The sequence below is a fragment of the Rhipicephalus sanguineus genome, chromosome 1, assembly GCF_013339695.2.
Source record: "Rhipicephalus sanguineus isolate Rsan-2018 chromosome 1, BIME_Rsan_1.4, whole genome shotgun sequence".
NCBI lineage: Eukaryota > Metazoa > Arthropoda > Arachnida > Ixodida > Ixodidae > Rhipicephalus > Rhipicephalus sanguineus.
The window spans coordinates 13,328,965-13,350,300 of NC_051176.1; the positions used below are offsets into that span (position 1 = coordinate 13,328,965).

General features: G+C 46.7%; 1 protein-coding gene across 1 annotated transcript in view; it reads right to left on the reverse strand.

The window, feature by feature from the left end:
* The window catches only part of LOC119379633 (uncharacterized), a 157,731-nt gene extending 143,504 nt beyond the window's left edge, over nucleotides 1-14,227 (reverse strand). Inside the window, 5 exon segments of the mRNA XM_049412052.1 lie at nucleotides 5,069-5,305; nucleotides 5,882-5,994; nucleotides 5,997-6,049; nucleotides 13,767-13,909; nucleotides 13,982-14,227. Of these exon segments, the coding sequence (XP_049268009.1) occupies nucleotides 5,069-5,305; nucleotides 5,882-5,994; nucleotides 5,997-6,049; nucleotides 13,767-13,909; nucleotides 13,982-14,227 (792 nt within the window).
* Nucleotides 14,228-21,336: the final 7,109 nt, after the last annotated feature.

A 21,336-nucleotide genomic window follows, 5' to 3' on the forward strand; every position in this document is an offset into this window, starting at 1 on the left:
CGCCTTCCATCCGTCGCGACAGTAGGCGTCTACTTACGCGAATAAAAAGCCTTACCATTTCACGTTGCACAAAATAGGCACCTCGGCAGAGTTCTTACAGTCGCAGCTTATTTTTCACGTGCAGGCACCTCCCTTACTCCGCCAAACGTCGGCGAGAGGGCCCAGCGCCGCGAGTGAAAAGAGGTGAGCTTCTACCTGCTGCCCGATTCGATAAATTAAGTATAACCTTGTTTCTATTTCAGCTCCCGAGTGGACACCAGGAGAAACTAAGCTGCTCTTTAATTATAAGTAGTTTCCTCAGGTTGGGCCTTTCAAAAAACGCCAGGCCTGCGCTGAAACCGCAGCACAGTCACAGCGAAAGCTGGAAGAGCGGCGTTTCTAGAGCCCGTTGTAAGCTGTCTTGGGGCTACAATACAAGTCACCAGAAAGGTACCCACTACGCCATAAATCACATTTTTTTGAAGTTGGGAAGCACCTACTCAGCCATTATTCGTCATTCTGCGGAGAAGCGATGCACCAGCTACACGTCTCTAAGGCATTATGTGCGCTTCGTTGACGCGACGACTGATGATGATGAAGAATTATGGCTCAGCCCTTTGTAATGGGTTGGAAGCTTTAAAGGGCCCACCAGTTATGTAATTTGCATTGGGGGACGCCCGCTTGCTATTTCCCTCTCCCGTCATGCTTTATAACATACATGACGTGAGAGAAAGACGGGGGGAGGGGGGGCCAAGAACTTTACTGAGACCCCGAGGAAATGGATCATGCGCTTATGGGCTTCTTTGGCAACCAATACAAGTGCACTTGCGAGGAACCCACTACGCTATAAATCATGGTAATTTTACTGAGACCCCGAGAAAATGGATCATGCGCTTATGGGCTTCCTTGGCAACCAATACAAGTGCACTTGCGAGGAACCCACTACGCTCTAAATCATTGTAATTTTACTGAGACACCGAGGAAATGGATCATGCGCTTACGGGCTTCCTTGGCAACCAATACAAATGCACTTGCAAGGAACCCACTACGCTATAAATCATTGTAATTTTTCAGAAGTAGGGCAGCAGGCACTGCGCCATTTTTCGTCATTTTACGGAGAGCCGTAGTACCTGCTAAACGCATATAAGGCAATATGCGCACTTTGTTGATGCTGTGCCTGATTACCACGAACAATTATGGCAGAGCCCTTTGTTATGGGTTGGAAGCATTAAACAACCTACTCGTTGCACAATTCGCATTGTGTGACGCCTGATTAAGGAATTCGCGTTGTGCGACGCTTGGTGCTTATTTTACTCTTCTACCACGCCATATTGCATATGCTAATGTGGTTCCTTCTCGACATGAAGCCTGTATAGGACCGTTTTGCAGAGCAGTTCCAAGCACCGGCATGGCTCAGAGGTTGAATACTGGGACCCCACGCAGAAGGCCCAGGTTCGAACCTCGTTCCATGCTGGAATTTTTTTCTTATTCGTTTTTTTTTATTTCAAGCGATACTGGTTACGGACACCGGCGGCGGCGGCGGCGGCGGAAAACTACGGCGCCAAAAACGGCCGGTGAAATGATCTCATAACAGCTTTCGCTGTAAAAGTTGAAGAACAAGGAGATGCTTTGTAAGCAGGTTTCCCAGGATCTGGCTGATGTGCTTGGATGCAGCAAAACGCCACAGCAATGCGAAAATCGCGTAAAAAGTGTAAGGAGGCAGAAAAAAAAGCTGTGTGATAACAACAAATGAGGTGCTCCACCTTGCCCGGTCTCGTTTGACGATGAAATGAGAACAATTGAAAGCATTGATGACAGTCTGGAGCCCGAAGTCCAAAGGGACTCTTGGAGTGACTTACAAGGCAACTTCATCACGCTCCGACAGCCCAGCTGACGTGCCCTCAGCTTCATCTGAAAGCTCCAGTACTCTGGCGAGTGGTTCAGGAAGTGGCGAAAGCACGAAAGGGCCAGCAGAGGATAAGAGAAGGGAGGTCGCGCTAGTGCTAGCCGTGTGCAGCGGATGCAATATTTTTTTTTCGTGCCGAGAGACGAGCAGAGCGCAGTAAAACTGAAAGCTGGGCGAGTTGGTATGAATTCATGTTGAAACTTTTTTAGCGCGCACAAAAGACGGAGGACACAGAAAGAAGGTACAAAACGAGCGCTTACTCACAACTGATTTATCTTTTTTTTTTGAAAGGGACTAAACATATAAGCACAACTAATCATCACAAAGCATGCGCGGAGCAAGTCATGAGGCATATTAGCAGATTACAACAAGTTAACCACAGTTCAAAAAAGACATTTCTTTATCAGTAAGCGCCACCGATACTTAACTGATACACTTTATCCCACACCTACTTATATGGAAAGCTTCCGTGACTTCACGTGTAAGTTTATCATTTTGAGCAAACAAAATGTCCGTCTCACTGAAAACAGGATTACAGTGGCATGATTTGCAGTGATTGGACAAGTGCGAAAAAGTCTCTTTTCGCAAAGAACTTTTGTGTTCTTTTAGACGTGTATTGATGCAGCGACCCGTTTGTCCGATATACATATTTCCACAAGTTAACGGTATCCGATAAACAACCCCTTTTCTGCACCTAATGAACTTAGAGCCTTCCTTCAGCCCACAACTACATTTTTTCTCTCTTACGTCAAACTTTTTGGCAACTGCCTGGCGCAACTGTTGCACTTTTATAAACAGCGTGCCAAAAAACAGCGTGCCATTGAGCTATTGTCTTCCCTTAATTTGGAAAGCCTTTGCACTTCAGTCAAGAAAGCCAAGGGCCTTCATCTTGAAGTGTTTTTTTCATGTAAAACGCATAAGCCTGGAGCGCCTTTCCGAGCGATTGTCACTGAAAGGGACACTTGGCAGAAGCAGGTCGCATGCTTTATCCAGCAACAGCTTTCCCCTTTGAAAATCTCTGACCCGCTACTTATAGATAATTCCGAAGCGGTTGTTCAATACTTGAGAGAAGACAACCCAAAGAGATGCGGGGCGTTTAGTATTGATGTAGAAGACTTATTTTACTCCATTCCGCACCCAGAGTTGCTGAAAAGTGTAAAACTTTGCATTTGTGAAGATAATGATGAAATCAATTTTAGGAACGAATGCGGAATTTCGGTGGAAAAGTTTTATGGAAATACTACTGTTTTACCTGAATTCTACTTTTGTCGGGTGGAAAGGAGAAATGTTTGTGCAAAAATCTGGCATATGTATAGGTTCGAAGGTAGCACCTTTACTAAGTAATATTTTTCTTGCACGAGTGGACCAGAAAATCCATCGTGCTGTACACGGTCTGGCAAAAAGAATCTTCCGTTTGTTGATGATTTCTTGGTTATATTTGATGCGGCTGACTATGGGCCTAACACGGTGAATGTATTAAAAATGTTTCGTGAATGTGGCTTGGGTCTCAAGTTCACCCATGAGATAGCAAAAGAAAACCAACTACAGTTTCTAGACCTATCACTGCGAATTTCACCTAACCACATGTGCTGGATGTACAGCCCTAGATCAGAAAAACCGTTACTCTACTACAAGTCCGGGCATTCAAAATCGTAAAAAACGGAAATAGCAGTGTCGTGCCTAAAAGGGGCTATAGTGAAGTCCTGCGGTCACCTAATGAAAGATAGCTTCTCTAAACAAGTAGGTAGGTTAACGTCAGCGGGTTTCCCTGAACTGGTCATCACCAGAGCGGTTGATAAACTGATACGCATAGTAAGGGTGTGCATTCATCTTCAAGAAACAGCATAAACAAGGTCAAAAAGCGCTGTGCAGTTGTGCCCTACGTTCATCATTTTTCTCATGCCTTGAAGAATGTTGGCAGCAGGTATGACGTTGATGTTGTTTTCAGCGCTCCTATAAAAGTGCAACAGTTATGCCAGGCAGTTGCCAAAAGTTTGACGTAAGAGAGAAAAAATGTAGTTGTGGGCTGAAGGAAGGCTCTAAGTTCATTAGGTGCAGAAAAGGGGTTGTTTATCGGATACCGTTAACTTGTGGAAATATGTATATCGGACAAACGGGTCGCTGCATCAATACACGTCTAAAAGAACATAAAAGTTCTTTGGGAAAAGAGACTTTTTCGCACTTGTCCAATCGCTGCAAATCATGCCACTGTAATCCTGTTTTCAGTGAGACGGACATTTTGTTTGCTCATAATGATAAACTTACACGTGAAGTCACGGAAGCTTTCCATACAAATAGGTGTGGGATAAAGTGTATCAGTCAAGCATCGGTGACGCTTACTGATAAAGAAATGTCTTTTTTGAACTGTGGTTAACTTGTTGTAATCTGCTAATATGCCTCATGACTTGCTCCGCGCATGCTTTGTGATGATTAGTTGTGCTTATATGTTTAGTCCCTTTTCAAAAAAAAATAAATCAATTGTGAGTAAGCGCTCGTTTTGTACCTTCTTTCTGTGTCCTCCGTCTTTTGTGCGCGCTAAAAAAGTTTCAACATGAGCAGAGCGCATTCAGGAGCGCCGCAAAGTGCACGAAGGGCTCATCCGGGAGGTCCTGGGGTTCAAGCAATAAAGAAGTGCACTTTGGATGAACATACGTTTTTCATGAGTGTTTATTTATTACACCACAAAAATGCACCCGTACATGGCCATAAACAGGTTCGCCTTAATCATTGGTTCAAGCTTACATTTCATGTTTGAGCACTTTGCTTACCTTGTGACAGTTTTTGTGGCTGCCTCCTTTTTAGCCCCATCTTGCACTTAAATTTCTCTCGTTTTACTTCTCCAAGTGTCCCTAAGAGGCTCTCTTCCCTAGATGCTCCGCTGCGGACTGTGGCTGCAGTAGGGTTGTGATCATTAGCCTGACAGCTCAGGCGCATGTCCTGAACTATGCTATCACGTGAGTCACCACTGTTAATGCAGATGTTGTGGAGGACACAACATGCGAGAATAATTTTTCTCATGTTGTCTAATGTCGTGAGGTCCAAACGCTGTATCTGTCGAAACATGTCTTTTACTCCCCAAACGCATTTCAATTAGCACTCGGGTAGACGAATGTTTGGTGTTAAATGCCTTGTCAGAGGCATCGAAGCTTCCATAGTCTCGAACGGGAGTCATGAGAAACTCACGAGATGGATATTCTGCGGTTGAAAGGTTGAAAGGCGGAAGATCCTGGCATTGTGAATTTTACTGAGTGCACCAGTGATGGCCTCAAGGAACCCCTTCGGCTTATCGCATATTCCCTGCAGCGTGAGGGAAGGGTAATGGTGCCTGTTTACATACAATGACCGCACCTTACCGGCAGGGCACCTAACTGGAATATAGCTCCCGTCAATACAGCCAATAGTGTCTGGAAACCCTGAAACCTAAAAGACGGGAGAAAAAAAAATGTCAAGAGTTTCACAGAAAGTGCAAACGATCCAACAAAGTGGCAAGCGAAGTCGTGCCGAAATTTTTCAAGCTTCAAACACAGCTGATTTTCGTATGATTTTTATGGCTGTTGCTTTTGTACTGTATAAACGTAAATCCATTGGTACTGTATGAGCACAATAAGGTATAAAAGCACCGACAGTTCTAGCGGCGAATATTTACGAGTGGCAGTTGAGAGCTTCAGCTGCACATGTTTCCGCCAACGTTACTACGCACAAGTGTGAATAACGTACAATTATTTGAATAGATGAAACTGAAAACAGTGCTTTGGCGAGCTCTTCAACATCCCCATGCAGCTCACAGCGAAAGTCATAAGCCACAGCTTGTCCTAAGCTTACGGTAACAAACTTCATTCAAGAGTGTCCTGTATATTCAATGTTTACCACACGTTATATAGCTTCGTGAAGAAAAACACAGCTTTGAAAAGTCATACAGATGGCAAGTGACTGACATGCAGGTTTGATTGAACAGTACATTACAGTACGAATGCAAAATACAGCTTTTTTTTTCACCTGCTTGACCTCACTGGCAAGATTTTTCAAGTCATCTGGGAAGGTCACGATGCGGGAGGCAATGTGAAGAAGGAAATCCATGACGCGGTACGTCATCATGTGGTGTGTGCTGTCCCAATCTCGAACCGGCCTGCGACATCACGTATGCAGGCTTTGTTGGCAGCATACCTGCAAAAAATGTGATAATTCTGTAATGATCCAAGATGGCTAAACTAGCCTGTTATGTTACCATTATGCGTAGCAGCGAAGTATCGAAAGCATTCACATCTGCCCAGTTGCCTGACAAGCTTCAGACGTGTTCATCACGCACGTTTCGTACAGTTGTGCAGTATTTTATCTGTTACATGTCTTAAAACAGCACACGCAAAAACGGAACGAAAAAATATTCGGCAGATCCCACGTACCGTGGGAGTCGATGTTATGCGAAGCATGCGGCGAGTAGGTGACTGTGGCGGAACTTTTTTTACTGAGCGACACGCTACAAAATGACGCTAAATATTTGTATATATTTTATACGCACACATATATATGTTGAAGAGCGGCATATGTGTTATATAACCGGTTGGGTAACGCTGCCAATGGCAACGTGGGTATTACCTACACCAGAAGCGGTAAGCTGATATGTAGTGCTTATACGTGTCCCGAGAACGCGCGCACGTTTCACGAACCCGTGTGCATGTGTGCAAGAAGTTCCTGACAGTTCTTGAACAGGGCATCATCACCGTGATCAGTGAGCACCAGCAGCTGGTCGTGACTTCTTATAGGATCCGGTCCTGATCGTGGTGATGAGGGGTCCATGTGTAGTGAAATATGTGGTATAGCAGAGCTGTTGGAAGTCCTGGAGGCCTCGGTCATTTCGTCGACAAATTGTCTGTCGACAGAGCCGGCGACATGTCAGAACCTGAAGCCACCCTTAGCGTTGGCGAGGCATAGACCGTCGGGGCTGGTAGGCCTGGATAGTGCTACGTAGACCAACATCAGTGGATGGTGTTTGTCATATTCGTAGACTACCTGAGCGTATGTGGCCTAAGTAGCCTAGTCTACAAATCGGCTGTCAATCAATCTGGCATCATTCTCTGTCAGCATGAGGCCATCGCCCAGCCTCGTAAGAAATGATGACACTGCGTCGTTCTGGTGGACGAAGCGCACTTTACGGTGCGGTGATGTGGATATCATATGTAACTTTCGTTAATGTATTCCTCCGGGGTCGAGAAATGCTTCAATATAGCTTGCTAAATCGTAGGAATACAAACGTAATATTTATTAAACTGCTATAAAAGCGGAGCCAACTCTGGAACTACAGACGTTAATCTGATATGACGCCTGTATCGTAGGAGTACAGATCGTCGGAGTATCATGTAGTGTTTATTGCTTTCTTGTAATATTAGATAGCCAGCACCACAACCACAATTGACGTTGCACCGACATTTCGCCTGCGTAGGCTGTTTTTCCAAACCAGTTAATAGACATGGCGTGGCTCAATGGCAGAATACCTGATTGCCACGCAGAATGCTTGGGTTCGATTCCTGCTGGGATCCTAATTTTCATTCTTTCCATTCGTTGAGTCAACGCTGCCGATATTGGTTTTCCTTAACGCTCTAGCATTTAAGTTACCAATGTCTGTTCTCGCCGTTTCTGGGTAGATATAAACTGTCAATCACCTGTGGCGCATACCCGTACACCGCGGCCCGTGGTAAACGGGTATGTGCCACACGTGTCTAGTGGAAAGGGTTTGACGACGTACGCGACAAGATTTTCACAATATTCATGTCATGACCCGGCAATCATATTCGTCAAATCCTCTTACCCTCCCATGCAAATTTTGGTCTACACCGAGTTAAGGAGGCGATCATGAGAGCACCCAGATGTAGGCGGCTAGATAGATAGATAGATAGATAGATACGTAGATAGAAACGCTCAAAGTGCCAGAGGTTCGCTAAGAAATGCTTCGCATTTAAAAAATCTGGCAGATTCCACACACTGGGAATCGATGTAATGCGAAGCAGCCAGCAAAGAGCTGCATACAACGCCTTGTTTGCCTTTGAGGCAAATGAAGTCATTCATGTCATGGCATCTAGTTCACTGTATATGGCATGCTTTTCTTGCATTCATGCATGTACAAACTTTAATGTATTGAAACGTATATTTTGGTACATGCAGTACGTGCCCTGTCGTTTATGTTCGTCACGCACTCATGTCATGCCATGCCAATCCTGGTGCATATCAATTTAACGAAACGGCCTGAAGCGCACCAAGGCGGTGTCATGTAAATCGTGCCGTACATGGCGTGCATGATTTGCCTGTTAGGACCTTTCATTTATGTTCGTCATACAGTCACGTCACCACATACCACTTTTGGGGTATACCAAGCTGGCGAACCGGCCGCGAGCGCACCATGAGCGTGGCTGCATGCTGCAAATCATGATGCACATGAAATGCATGTCATGATTGTCACGTCACCACCTGTCGTTTATGCTCGTCGTATAGTCACGTCATGCAATACCAATTTTCGTTTTTATCAAGCTAGCGAAACGACCGCGAGTGCACCATGCGCGTGGCATGTAAATCATGTTCTATATGACATGCATGCCACAATTTTCATGTTACCACCTGTGATTTATGTTCTTGATACAGTCACGTCACGCAATACCAAATTTGGTACATGTCAAGATAGCGAAAAGGCCGCAAGCGCACCATGAGCGGGGCATGCTATGTCATAGCGTACATGACATGCATTAGAACAAATAGAGTAACAGCGCGAATGAAACAAGGACGACAAAGGAACGAAGACCACGGGACAAGCGCTGACTGCCAACTGAATGTTTATTTCAAGAAAAACCAGCCTTTTATACAAAAAAAAAGTGATACAGGCAGACAAAGAAGGCGGATTCGTCGTTTTGCCCGAAACATTAATGAAAGAAAAATCTAGGAACGCCGTTTCCAAGAATTTCAAGGAAGTTTCTTTCGAACCGAAGAAACAAAAGAAAGCCGCCCTGAAGCTGACTTAAGGACATGGACCTGAACTCGTCGAGGCAGCTCGTCAACACCGCCGATGCAGAGTTCCTGGAAGTTTTCTTCACATGCAAGACCCACTAGCCTGATTACCCTCTTAGGGTAATTGTCTCCGAGAAGACGTCTTGGCAGTGCCATCTAGGGAATTTTCTGCAGACTCATCTCAAAAAGCTGCCGATAAAGGACCCTTTCCTGGTAAGAAGCTCTGAAGAAGTTATTTTGGCTATTTACGAAGCTCAAGGAACTGATCAAACTGCATTTTCAATAGATATCGAGGACTTGTATTATTCTGTGCCGCATGTCGGTCTTATGGGAGCTGTGCGTGAAAAAATGGAGGATTTCGGGAGAAGTGAATTTTCAGAATTCTGTGGGTCTTAGCAGCAACAACTTTTTAACGCATTTAGAATTTTATCTTCATTCAACGGCCATTGAGTTTGACAGCCATTTTTACATCCAGCGAACTGGAATCTGCATAGGTTCAGCCATAGCTCCTGTTTTATGCGACATATTTTTATCATCTCTTGACAATGTTATCGCAGATAAGTTAGTAGACACGCCGGTAACACAAGTGTTCAGGTACGTAGATGATTACTTAATTGTTATGAAGAACAGCGATTGCTTTCATGTACGTCACCAAGTCGATAACATATTAGACATTTTCATCAAGTCATCGGGAGGACTCAAGTTCACGCACGAATTGCCGATCAGTAACCGAATTCAATTTCTTGACATCAACCTGTGTTTTTCATCGTGTAACCATGTATGCTGGGCCTATCAGCCTAGATCTAAGAAAACATTGATGCCTTATGACAGCGCACAGACCAAATTGATTAAGAGGGGCATAGCCACGACCTCGTATTAAGGCGGCATTGAATAAGTCATGTGAGCACGAATGCGAGCGCAGCCTGAGGATTCAGCTAGGACGGTTACGAGACGCAGGCTTTCCCCATTCTGTCATCACGTCCGTGTGCGAAACAATCCTGCAGAGAGCAAAAACAGAAGCCAGGCAAAAAAAAAGGGCAACACAAGAGACCAGTGCACGTAGTTCCATACTTGCACAAGTTGTCACACAATCTTAAGAGAGTATCAAATAGGCATAATGTTAACTTGCTTTTCAGTGCGCCTTGCAAGCTGTCCTCGATGTGTGCACGCATGAAACCAAGAAACAAGCCTCCAGCATGCTCCACTAAACAAGAACCCGCTTCAGTGAATGCAAGAGTGATGTGTTTTATCTGATTCCCATGAGTTGTGGAAAAGTTTATATAGGTCAGATTGGACAATGTTTCAACGATCGCGCGCGTCAGCACTGCAATAATGTAAAAAATGGATATGGCAGTCATTTAGTTGACCATTGTAAGAAGTGCGCATGTGTTCCCATGTTTGAAAAAACGAAATTTATAGGAAATGGAAAATCTAAGAAGGAAAGGGAAATTTTAGAGGCCTTTTGGATCCATAACGAAGGTGATAAGTGTATCAGTTCGCCCTCTCTTCTACTCTCGGAGAGAGAAATAAACTTCTTAAAAGAAAGATTGAGAGTGTGATTAGCGAGTGTTTGTTGTGCGCATGTTCATTCTGAGAATGTATAAAATGCTCGTTTTTCTTGAAATAAACATTCAGTTGGCAGTCAGCGCTTGTCCCGCGGTCTTCGTTCCTTTCGTCCTTGTTTCATTCGCGCGGTTACTTTATTTGTTCTAATTATCAACCAACTAGCCCACAATCAAGTTGTTACTATGACATGCATGTCATGACTTCGTGTAACCACCTATCATTTATGTTCCCACACAGAAATGCTTCGTCGTACCAGATATATATCCATATAATTAAAAGGTCGCGAGCGCCCCGAGGCCATATCATGTATTCATGCTGTACATGGCACGTGTGTCATGATTTGCACGATAGGACCTGTCAATTATGTTTGCCAGGCAATGTTGTCACGCCATACCAATTTTGGTATATTGTCACGTGGTCGTGACGTCGACGAAGGCAGCAGTCAGGACGTCAGAAATGAAACTCAGGCCGGGAAACTGAAAGTCAAACTACAGCAGTACACTGATAGCAGCGAAAAGAGCGTCGACCGTCGATCAATTGCTCATAGCTGGGACGCGCCGTCTTTTATACATCACGCATCGAACTTTCCAGTCTTATTCCCTGGTGGTAGCGCAAGCCCCGGAATAATCTAGAGCTACTCGCGTCCTGAGGGCAATCTTAACAAAATGATCTACAACAATCGCGAAGCTTCTCGAACACTGCGGCACGGTCAGCGCCGAGCGTTTGTAACCGTCCTTGCTGGTCAAACCCGAATATATCAAAATAAAACATGAAGCGGGCGTAGCAATATATCAAGTTAACGAAACGGCCGCATGAGCACTACGGCCGTGGCATGTAAGTCATGCCGTTCATGAAATGCATGTTATGATTTTCATGTTGTAACCTATCATTTATGCTCGTCATACAGTCATGTTGTGCCATACCAATTTTGGTGTACGTCCCATTAACGAAACGGCCAGGAGAGCACAACGTTGTAGGCGAGATAGATAGATAGATAGATAGATAGATAGATAGATAGATAGATAGATAGATAGATAGATAGATAGATAGATAGATAGATAGATAGATAGATAGATAGATTTATTGAAACATCGGTGATACGATAACAGCTCATACGAATTTCGAGGTGATAAGAATTTTTCGTTGGTCCTGGCCAAGGCCGGTTGACCTGCAATGTAATGGAGTACGGTTGATCTGAACCGATTTTCACCCAGCGATGTTTGATACGAACGTAAGCTACCACGCAGGTACGAAGAGGTGCTGTCCGCGCTGTCGCGGAAGACGCGCTAAGCACGTGCGAGTGCGGGAACGCAAGCGTGGACATGCGCGCCGCACCGCCAAATCGTCAGAATCACGGTGTAAGAAAAAAAGTAACAGTTTCGCCGCAACAGCGAAGCAATGAATGCGATAACAATAAATTGGAATGTAACGCGAAGAACGGAAAGCAGCTCGAAATTTCCAGCGCGTCGCTCGAGCCCAAAGGACGCACGAAAAGAACGCCCACAGGACGAGCGCGAACTATCAAGCGTCACAACTCGACACTTGAAGCACACTGCTCATACATAAAGGCAGGACGCACGAAACGAGCGAACAGGTACACCCAGGACGAGCGCGAACTGTCACATTTGTTATTTATTTCTGTTTGAACAGCGCGCTCCTTTCGCAAACGGGGCACTGCAGCGAGCCAAGTGACCTTCGTACGCTCTGTGAATTCAGCGCGGACATCGCGGGGAAAGCACAATACATACAACCCCCCGCTCCACCCCCCTGGCCGCCCCCTTCTTTCCTCGAGACAAGCGCACGAAGGCGACCACGCCCTGTAGGGCGAAGAGCAACGGCGTTCGCAGGAGCGGGGCGACGATCTTTAAAGCGCACCACGCGCGCACTTCGCGCCATGTATGTGGTGACTAAGAAAGCATGCTGAAGTAAATTGTGTATATAAATAGCTCACCGTTAGCAGGCCGAAAGACGGTACTGTTCGTGGCCTAACCGTCAAACCCCGCGCGCTGCGAAGCGAGAGGCCGCCCGTTCGATTCCGCGCGTCGGAAACTTTTCTGAATTATTTTTCTTTCTGGCTTTTGTATATATATATATATATATATATATATATATATATATATATATATATATATATATATATATACGGTGCATGACGGCGGCGACGGCAAAAATCAGCCTAGACTGTCTATATCATTGCTATCGCAAGCAAACTCTTTTCTTATGGCCTGAATAAGCCTTCACAAACGCGTCACGGCCTCAAAGATTGTGTGCGCGAATTTTTGAGGCTTTTATGTATCTCCGTGCGCCTTCGCGTTTAGATTACAGAGGACATTAGCGCCATGCTTTTTTTTCTAACGCGTCGACGCGGGCTGCTGTCGTTGTAGTGTGTTTACACGTACCTGCCTCGTGCATCATACATCCTATGAAATCTAGACGAGCACCGAAAGAAGATGAGGACGGTCTTGGCGAAGGAGTCAGGCCTCACAACGTCAACATGCGCGAGCGTTGAGTTCACACTGTGCGGGCACGGCCGTAAATCTCCAAAACAACATCCCCAACGCCTCCGCGATAACAAAATCATAACACAGGACCGTGGTTCTGCAATTTTGTGGCCTTGATCCATCGCGTCAAAGCGCTTCTTTCGTTACTTTCGCTTCAGTACTCCGGTGTCATTCAAAAGAGCATACTAAAATTTGGAAGGGGCTACAGCTGTCAAGGGTCACAACGCACCTGGCTCAATAAATAAATACGCGCGTACGGGCCGTATATTTACGAATGCTGGTATGCTTGCCGACATTCAATAACTTGACTGACAATCGTTCAGGGTTCTTCCTGACGTTGCTGCGGTCCTGAAAAACAATAAATGAAAATGTACGCCAGCTTTCTTTTGTCGCATGCTAACTTTCCACGCTTTCTGGTGATACGAATTTCGGATGATACGAAGAAATTTGATGGTCCTGTGAGATTCGTATCAACGAGGTTTCACTGTAGATAGATAGATACGCTCAAAGCCCCAGGAAGTTCGGTAAGAAATGCTTCGCATTTAAAATGGACCTCAAGAAATGAAGTGTAATTAGAAAAATTGAAATTCGCTGGCTGTATGAAAGTGAGCTTTGCGCTAAGCAAGATCAGCGGCACGTAAAAGCAATTTCCAGGCAGCATAAACTTTTAGCGAAAAATTCGTTTGTAAACGCTCACGCTGTGTATTATTTCAGCCGTCGCGCCGGTTAGATGTGCCGTGACTTTCATTCACGTAAGATTTCTCCAAGCACTCATCTTACATCACAGCTCATCTCTTCACTGCTAAATAATTGCAATATCTCACCACAGAAAGTACAGCGCATGCTCTTCAGGCGACTTGGGGGGTAGGCCTCCGCGATCAGTTCTTGAAGGATAGTACGGCGATTTCGCGAACTCATCCGCAAGGGAACTTGCAACCGACCGTGACAGTCGAAAGTTTTGGCGAAACTGGCGAGGTGAAAAAGAAAAAAAGCAGGTCAGTTATTTATTGCGCGTTTGAAGTAGGATGTAGCACCTCACCTCTTCGTCAGAATACGCGGCAACCGTCTTTTCCACATACGTCTCTACCTTCGCTCGCTTCTCAGGAGGGGTAAACAGCTGCTCATACAACGCCAGGTCGCCATTGCTGCCGCTGTCCGAAGAGCAGCTGGTGCTTGAATCTGCGTTGCTCTCTTCATCTAAAAGCAGCAACAATTCCTCGTTCAGCCGGCGTCGCTTAGCTACTGCCGTCAGCACTGGGCGAAGATCCCTGCTACCTTCCGCCATTTTGTCATCGCCTCCCCGGGGAGAAAAGCAGAAGTGACGTGAGAAAGGTCATGTGACTTCCTCCGGCTCTCTTTACTCCGCCGGTGGCGGCGCAGCACCAAGAACTGCTCTTGGCTGCCCTCGGCGCCGAAAAAGTTTTCCTCCTCGACCAATGAAACGCAACGCCCCCGCTCCTGCCCGACCACTGGAAGGCGCCGCAACTCACGAGAGAACTTTGAGTGCAGTTAGAAGTGCTCCTGCTCGCCCAATGGAAAGCGCTGTCACTATACACTTTTAGATAACGAAGTGGCCAAGGCGGCGTGCCTCAAAGCACGAAACAAAATCCCGTGAAGAAAACGAGAGCGAAAAGAAAAAAAGCGATTCTCTTCAAGCGGCCGCTGTGAACAGCAGGAAACAAGATAAAATGCCCTTCGACCTTCGGACGGCTGCAGCCCGCCTGCTCGTCGGCAAGAGCGAGGAAATCAGACATTCGGACGCGTCGGAATTCAAGCCAGATGCGAGAAAGCGTCGCGACGTATGCGCGCGCGAAGAAGAAAAAGCAATAAAGAAACGCGAGAAGAGGGTAGTTTTAGGCTGACCCTAGCAGCGTGCGGGATGCCCAAGCAAAGCCGTCATGGGATTACCTTGGCTTTCTGAACGCCGCTACTGAAATGCCTAGCTGTGTCGGCCGTTTGTGCGCGTTTCATGCCTGCTCTCGCCGCCGGATGTGCAGATAAGACTACCAGAGACATTGTGGAAGCCGCCATGATCGCGAGGGCCGGTGATAGCTCTGTCAGCTGCCCGTCGGTGGCGCTGACTGCTAATGAATTGGCCTTTCTTGACGCTGCAGATTTTCATGGGCGATGAGTGGTGCTTTTTGCGTACGGATCTATTTATACCGTTGCTTTCGAAAATGAACAATCAGTTGAAAGTTAGCGCTTGTCCTGTTGTCTCTTCCTCGTCCGTGTGTGTTAGCGCTATGCCCCATTCTGAAGCTGGATGTGAATTGCGTGGTTTGACGACAGTGCAATATGCCTTACCGCGGGTCTTATTTTGGGTGGGATATGGTGTGGCAAAGTCCAGGCGATGATGGGCACGCCGCGTTCGCGGTGCCATCGGGAACACAATGGAAAGTAATACTTATGTTTCCTCTGTTCGTGCGTCCTTATCGTCGGTCGGGCAGCTGTAGGTGTCGTTCTGCACATTGCGTCGCGTGAAACGTGCAATGAAAAATCGAAAAAAAGAAAGAAAGGTCATTAAGCGCACATAGCGACGATGTGTAATGCGTGTTTACAAACTCCTGTGAATATCGCACAAGCTTCGCACGGCCAGCCAATCGATGCGGGAGTGCGCCTTGAAAAAAACAATTAGTAAGATAGTAGGTAGTCTCCGAGTATGAAAGCAACTAAATGCAAAATATCAGTTATAGAGAACCACTGTATGCCACGCAAAAGCGCGAATTGCAAATAAGTGCTAAGTGCGGAAATAGATTATCGTTCAGCTGCTCAGAAGGCGCTGTTGCTCCTGCGTGCAGCCACGACAGTAGGCGCGCTTTAAATGCACCTAATGTAGGCGCGTTAGAATATCCTTATAACTGTGGCGTCTGCTTGTGTAACTTTTATATGCTATGGGAGGGCAGCCGCGAGCGCGCCGACGGCAGAAGAGAACGATGGACACGGGCACGCTCGCCGCTCGCGCTCAGTGGCCGTTGACAGTGAGTCGCGGCCGAGTCTTGGAATGATAAAGAGGTGTTGCTCAGTGTCTCGTCCTCGTCTCTGAGGGGTTCTGCGTGGCGGCTGGCCCAGATCCCTACAATGCAAACACAGGCGGTCTTAGAACAGCTCAGAACACGCTGCTGCCACTGGACGCGTGCAGCTCGCGGAAGAAATCACTAAAATTGCCCCACAGCATACGCCCATGGAATGCACATGCGTTCGGCCAATTGAAGATACCTTTGTCCGACTGGTATCCACGAATTTCGGGCGAGCGAAGCGGAGAAACACTCGAGAGGCCATCAAAGAAGACAAGTAGAAATACAGCGCACACTGTGCATGCATTCTTCTGTCCGTGTTGTCGTCGCGCAATTTCTTTGATGTCATGGATCACCAACTAGCCAAAACTCTGCTCTCATTAAACTCAAGAGGGAACACGTTTATACGTTTACCATATTTATAACGGCACGACACGACGAACCGAAGAATTCGGAGCCGAAGGTGATCACTTCGGCCTGCATGACGCCCCAAAATAATGTAGTGGCCTTACGTAAGCTTAAGCACACGCCGATGGTTGCTCTTTGAAGACGGCTGGAAGCAAAAGTACTCTCAGTGATTTGTCAGTGGAATTCAGGTTGTATTATTTCGACCTTACTGCTGAATCCATCTTCGGGATATCTTTGACGTTAACTGTATTATCCCACGTTAAATTATCGTGTGCATTGTCTGTCAAAAGAATAATAGTGTTAAAATCATCAGCTATAATCCAACCCTCATGGTTCATGAGGGGCCGCTCTCCGGCCTGTTAATTAAGAACCTGCTTGTAACTCGATCTGTGCACGCACTGATCAAGTTAGTACGAGATTCTTGGCGTTAGAGCTCATCGCCACACACAAGTTTTGTAAGATTTGAGGCCATTTATGACATTCAAAAGTAATCGAAACAAGCGAGGCACGAGAGGCTGTGATACCGAAAAGGCAGTGTGGCCAAATCTAATGTTACGCTCGAAAGTGCGCAGGCGCGCTGAGTTCAGCAGACGACAGTTGGCCTCTACCGGAAGTGAGTCATCTCCTTGAAAACATGTAACAAAGTTTTTAACACGAAAGTGTTTTATGCCGGGGTCCACCAAGACTCCAGTGACGTATTTCCGTCACGGAAATGACGTCGAAAAAATATACACAATCAGATGGCAAAGAAAAAAAGGTACCCTCAACGGGCATCGAACCCACGACCGCTCGGTCCGCAACAACAGATGCCGGGCACGCTATCCACTGCGCCACGGTCACAGACTCTGCAGGCTTTACGAACGCGCCTTTTATATCTACCACTCTCCCGGTCAGCTGGGTGGTGTTGACCTCTGGGAGTGGTAAGGTAAAGTAATTCGTCATTGCTGTGGCCTCCGCGACTAGCACCTGCAACGCGTTTACGCGTCCGAACCCATTCGGCTCGTTTTCAATAGAAGTTGAATTTTGTCACTGCCTTAACACACCGCGAGGTGGCGACCTTTGCCCAAGCGTCGTAAAAGCGTCGGCCTCGCTCAGCATCACGCTAATACAAACCAAAAATAGCTCTCGCTGTAACACCGCGTTACATGCTCACGCGCTCGCCCCGAGAAAAATCGCGGCCGGGCTAACGGGGCGGCACGACGCGCTTTGCGTTTCCCTCTAGTCCGGCCGTGGTGTTCAATCACATTTTAACATGCCGCGGGATGGCGACCAAGTTCTGCGTCTAATATGCGACGCTCTTCTGGCTATCACACATCGATCACTGATTACGCTTTCACCGTTAACTACTACAGCTACCACAAGGGTTTGTTTAATCATTTAACATGGACGTTAGTCGTCGGGATGGAGATGTACCACCAATCATCAAAGTGGGTGCGTACACGTTAAGCGGCGCCATTAGCTGCCAGACATCAATATACATTGTGCAAACTCTCTTATATCAATGTACAGTAAACATTCAGTTACTTCTGTAAGGACACGATTTACTTTCGTGTTATTCCGATTCCTATGACGGAGGGATCAACCGTGTTTTTTCCATATTTCAGCCTGTTTATTTAACTACAACAGCTATTGTACACAGTGTCAACGGGAACAAGCACATGTGATCCAAACACCGCTCTTGAGTCATGTCGGCTATTGGCCAATAAGGATTGCGACACGGAAAAACAGTTCCGTCACGTCAACTGACAGACACCCCGCCCACCGACGAGAGTGAGAACCGGCCTCTATTTGAAGAGAGGGCGCCTGAGAAAACAGCAACTTCACGCTCCGCTTGTAGCCTTTACGCGGCGCGAACTACTGCAATATTTCGCTGAGTAGTTCATAGCCGAGTCAGCTTTCCGCATGATATGGTTTTTCAACATGGCCAAGGGGTGCTTCATGACCACTTTAATCTTATTATGAAATATAAGCAGTCTCAAAGCTAATAACAAGCTTTTTCCTTTGTTATTTAGCCTCAGCAAACCTGTTGTACGCCACAGAAATAGAATAATAGTCAATATAATTATCACGCATGCACCATGGAATAAATAGACTAGAAAACTGTATGACAATTCCCATAAAACATTTACATTACGAGGGAATCGATTTGTACTCCGTTACCAGGAAAGGGTTTAAAAGGTTTCTATTTTGAATATTAACTGACTACGCCCAGTTTTCCCATTGCCTATATTTTCAACTACCGCAATTACTAAATTTTATGTGCTATTTGTGGTTCAATAGGACCTTGTTCAAGCAATCCCAGAGTACCGTGCGGGCGCGCAGACCACTAAGGAAAAAGTGTGTCATTGGACCAAGGCGCCTGTTCGGCCGCCCGCTGTTCGTTGGCACCGCGGAAGCATGACGCAAAAGAACACGTCGCCACTGCTCGACTATCCTTATATTGTAAATACTAAACATACCTGAACGCATTTGCACGTATCGCCACGCTTGCAATATGAAAGGAATAACGCAGTTAGTGTAGTTATTACAGGGTGTATATATAGTGGATGTCGGCCGCGCTTTATCGAATGCCGATACCGGCAAGACGCACTGTGCGTGTGTAACATGAGCTGGAAGACCGAATCCATGCTTATCCAACGAGTACTTGTAAAGTACTGATATGAATGTGACGTATTGCATTGCCAGAGCATGTAGGGTCATGAACAATTCTGCGGTTGCTAACTGCGCTAAACCGCTATGGTCTTTAAAAGGTAATTTGAGTGCTCTGGCTCTAGCTTCACGAAGCTGAAGTTAGAGCCAGAGGATGTCCAGGACGCTACATTTTTAATGACCATCGGTGAAGAAGCAAGGCGTGTATTCCACACCTTTAAATTTGAGAACGAGTGGCAGAAGAATTAATCTGAAGGCTTTAATACAGAATTTCGAAGAGGAACTACAAACCAGTTACAAACATTAAAAGGGTATGGGCTTGAGCTTGTTAGTAAGGCTTCATGGTTTCGAAACAGCGCGTAAAGTACGAGGACACAGAAAGTAAGACAGGACCAGGCGCTGAACTGCCAACAATGCTTTTTATTTGTGCGAACACGAATAAATAGGCTTTTCACATGAGAGGAGGGGGAGAGATATTGCAAAAACGCATGCGCCCTACCCTATACAACGCATGAAAATTAACGGTGCAGATAACTAATCTCTTTGTCTGTTAACGCTATCGAAGGTGAACTGACACATGCTGACCCGACGTTATGCATTTCGTAGGCTTCATAGATTTCTCGGGGCTCGGGAATCTCGGTAACTGCGAACGATGCGCGTCTGCTGGAAATCGGGGCTACAGCCGCACCTAGCGCAGTGGATTGCCAAGTTGCTGCCGGTCTTCGCTCCAAGATTGCTGGCGTGTTCTCGTAGGCGGTCATTCACACACCGGCCGGTCTGACCGATGTACATTCCTCCACAGGACGTCGGGATCTCGTACACCACTCCTGTTTTGCAGGGAACAAACTGAGTTGCATGTTTCTTCTGGCACGCGGGTTTCTCAGAGCTTGCCGCATTCACTCGCTTGCAGAGAGAGCTTAGTTTTATAGGCGCCGAGTAAACCACTCTTACACCCGCTCGCACAGCCGCTTTTATCACCCGGTGGGATACGCCATGCAGGTAGGGGATAACGGAAACTTTGGCCTTGTCAACTTGCTGTGGGTCTTGTTTTCCTTGCGACCTAGGTTCGCGTAGCACTACTTCAGCCAGTCCTGCCAGGAACGGTTCTGGAAAGCCAGCCCTTGCCAACCTTTCCATTTGAAGGGCGAAACTTGAAGCGACTTGATGGGGACAGGAACGACCTAAAGCATTCCTCATGGCGGTCAAGGCGATGGCGCGTTTTACGAGCTTCGAATGATGAGATGGAAATGGCAGTAGGTCTTTCTTCGATCGCGGGGTATAAATCCAGCAGGTATGCCGGTCGTCCAGGTGAATCGTGAGGTCAAGGAAGCGCAGTTTTTTGCCTTCAGGCAGCTCCTTAGTGAAGGAAAGTCCAGGGAAGTTAGTGCACAAGTTGCTGTAAATCTTGTCTGCCGTGATGCTGGCTTCGTCCGGCTTCGCGTCGAATAAAACAAGGAAGTCATCAACAAAGCGAAAAATCTTCACCCACCGGATCGTCGTTAGGTGCATAGGATCGTGTATTGCCCCCATCCTAAGCGACTTGCTCTTGGCAAGGTACGACAGACGCTTGGAGGAGAGCCTAACGACGATCCGGTGGGTGAAGATCGTCGTTAGGCTCTCCTCCAAGCGTCTGTCGTACCTTGCCAAGAGCAAGTCGCTTAGGATGGGGGCAATACACGATCCTATGCACCTAACGACGATCCGGTGGGTGAAGATTTTTCGCTTTGTTGATGACTTCCTTGTTTTATTCGACGCGAAGCCGGACGAAGCCAGCATCACGGCAGACAAGATTTACAGCAACTTGTGCACTAACTTCCCTGGACTTTCCTTCACTAAGGAGCTGCCTGAAGGCAAAAAACTGCGCTTCCTTGACCTCACGATTCACCTGGACGACCGGCATACCTGCTGGATTTATACCCCGCGATCGAAGAAAGACCTACTGCCATTTCCATCTCATCATTCGAAGCTCGTAAAACGCGCCATCGCCTTGACCGCCATGAGGAATGCCTTAGGTCGTTCCTGTCCCCATCAAGTCGCTTCAAGTTTCGCCCTTCAAATGGAAAGGTTGGCAAGGGCTGGCTTTCCAGAACCGTTCCTGGCAGGACTGGCTGAAGTAGTGCTACGCGAACCTAGGTCGCAAGGAAAACAAGACCCACAGCAAGTTGACAAGGCCAAAGTTTCCGTCATCCCCTACCTGCATGGCGTATCCCACCGGGTGATAAAAGCGGCTGTGCGAGCGGGTGTAAGAGTGGTTTACTCGGCGCCTATAAAACTAAGCTCTCTCTGCAAGCGAGTGAATGCGGCAAGCTCTGAGAAACCCGCG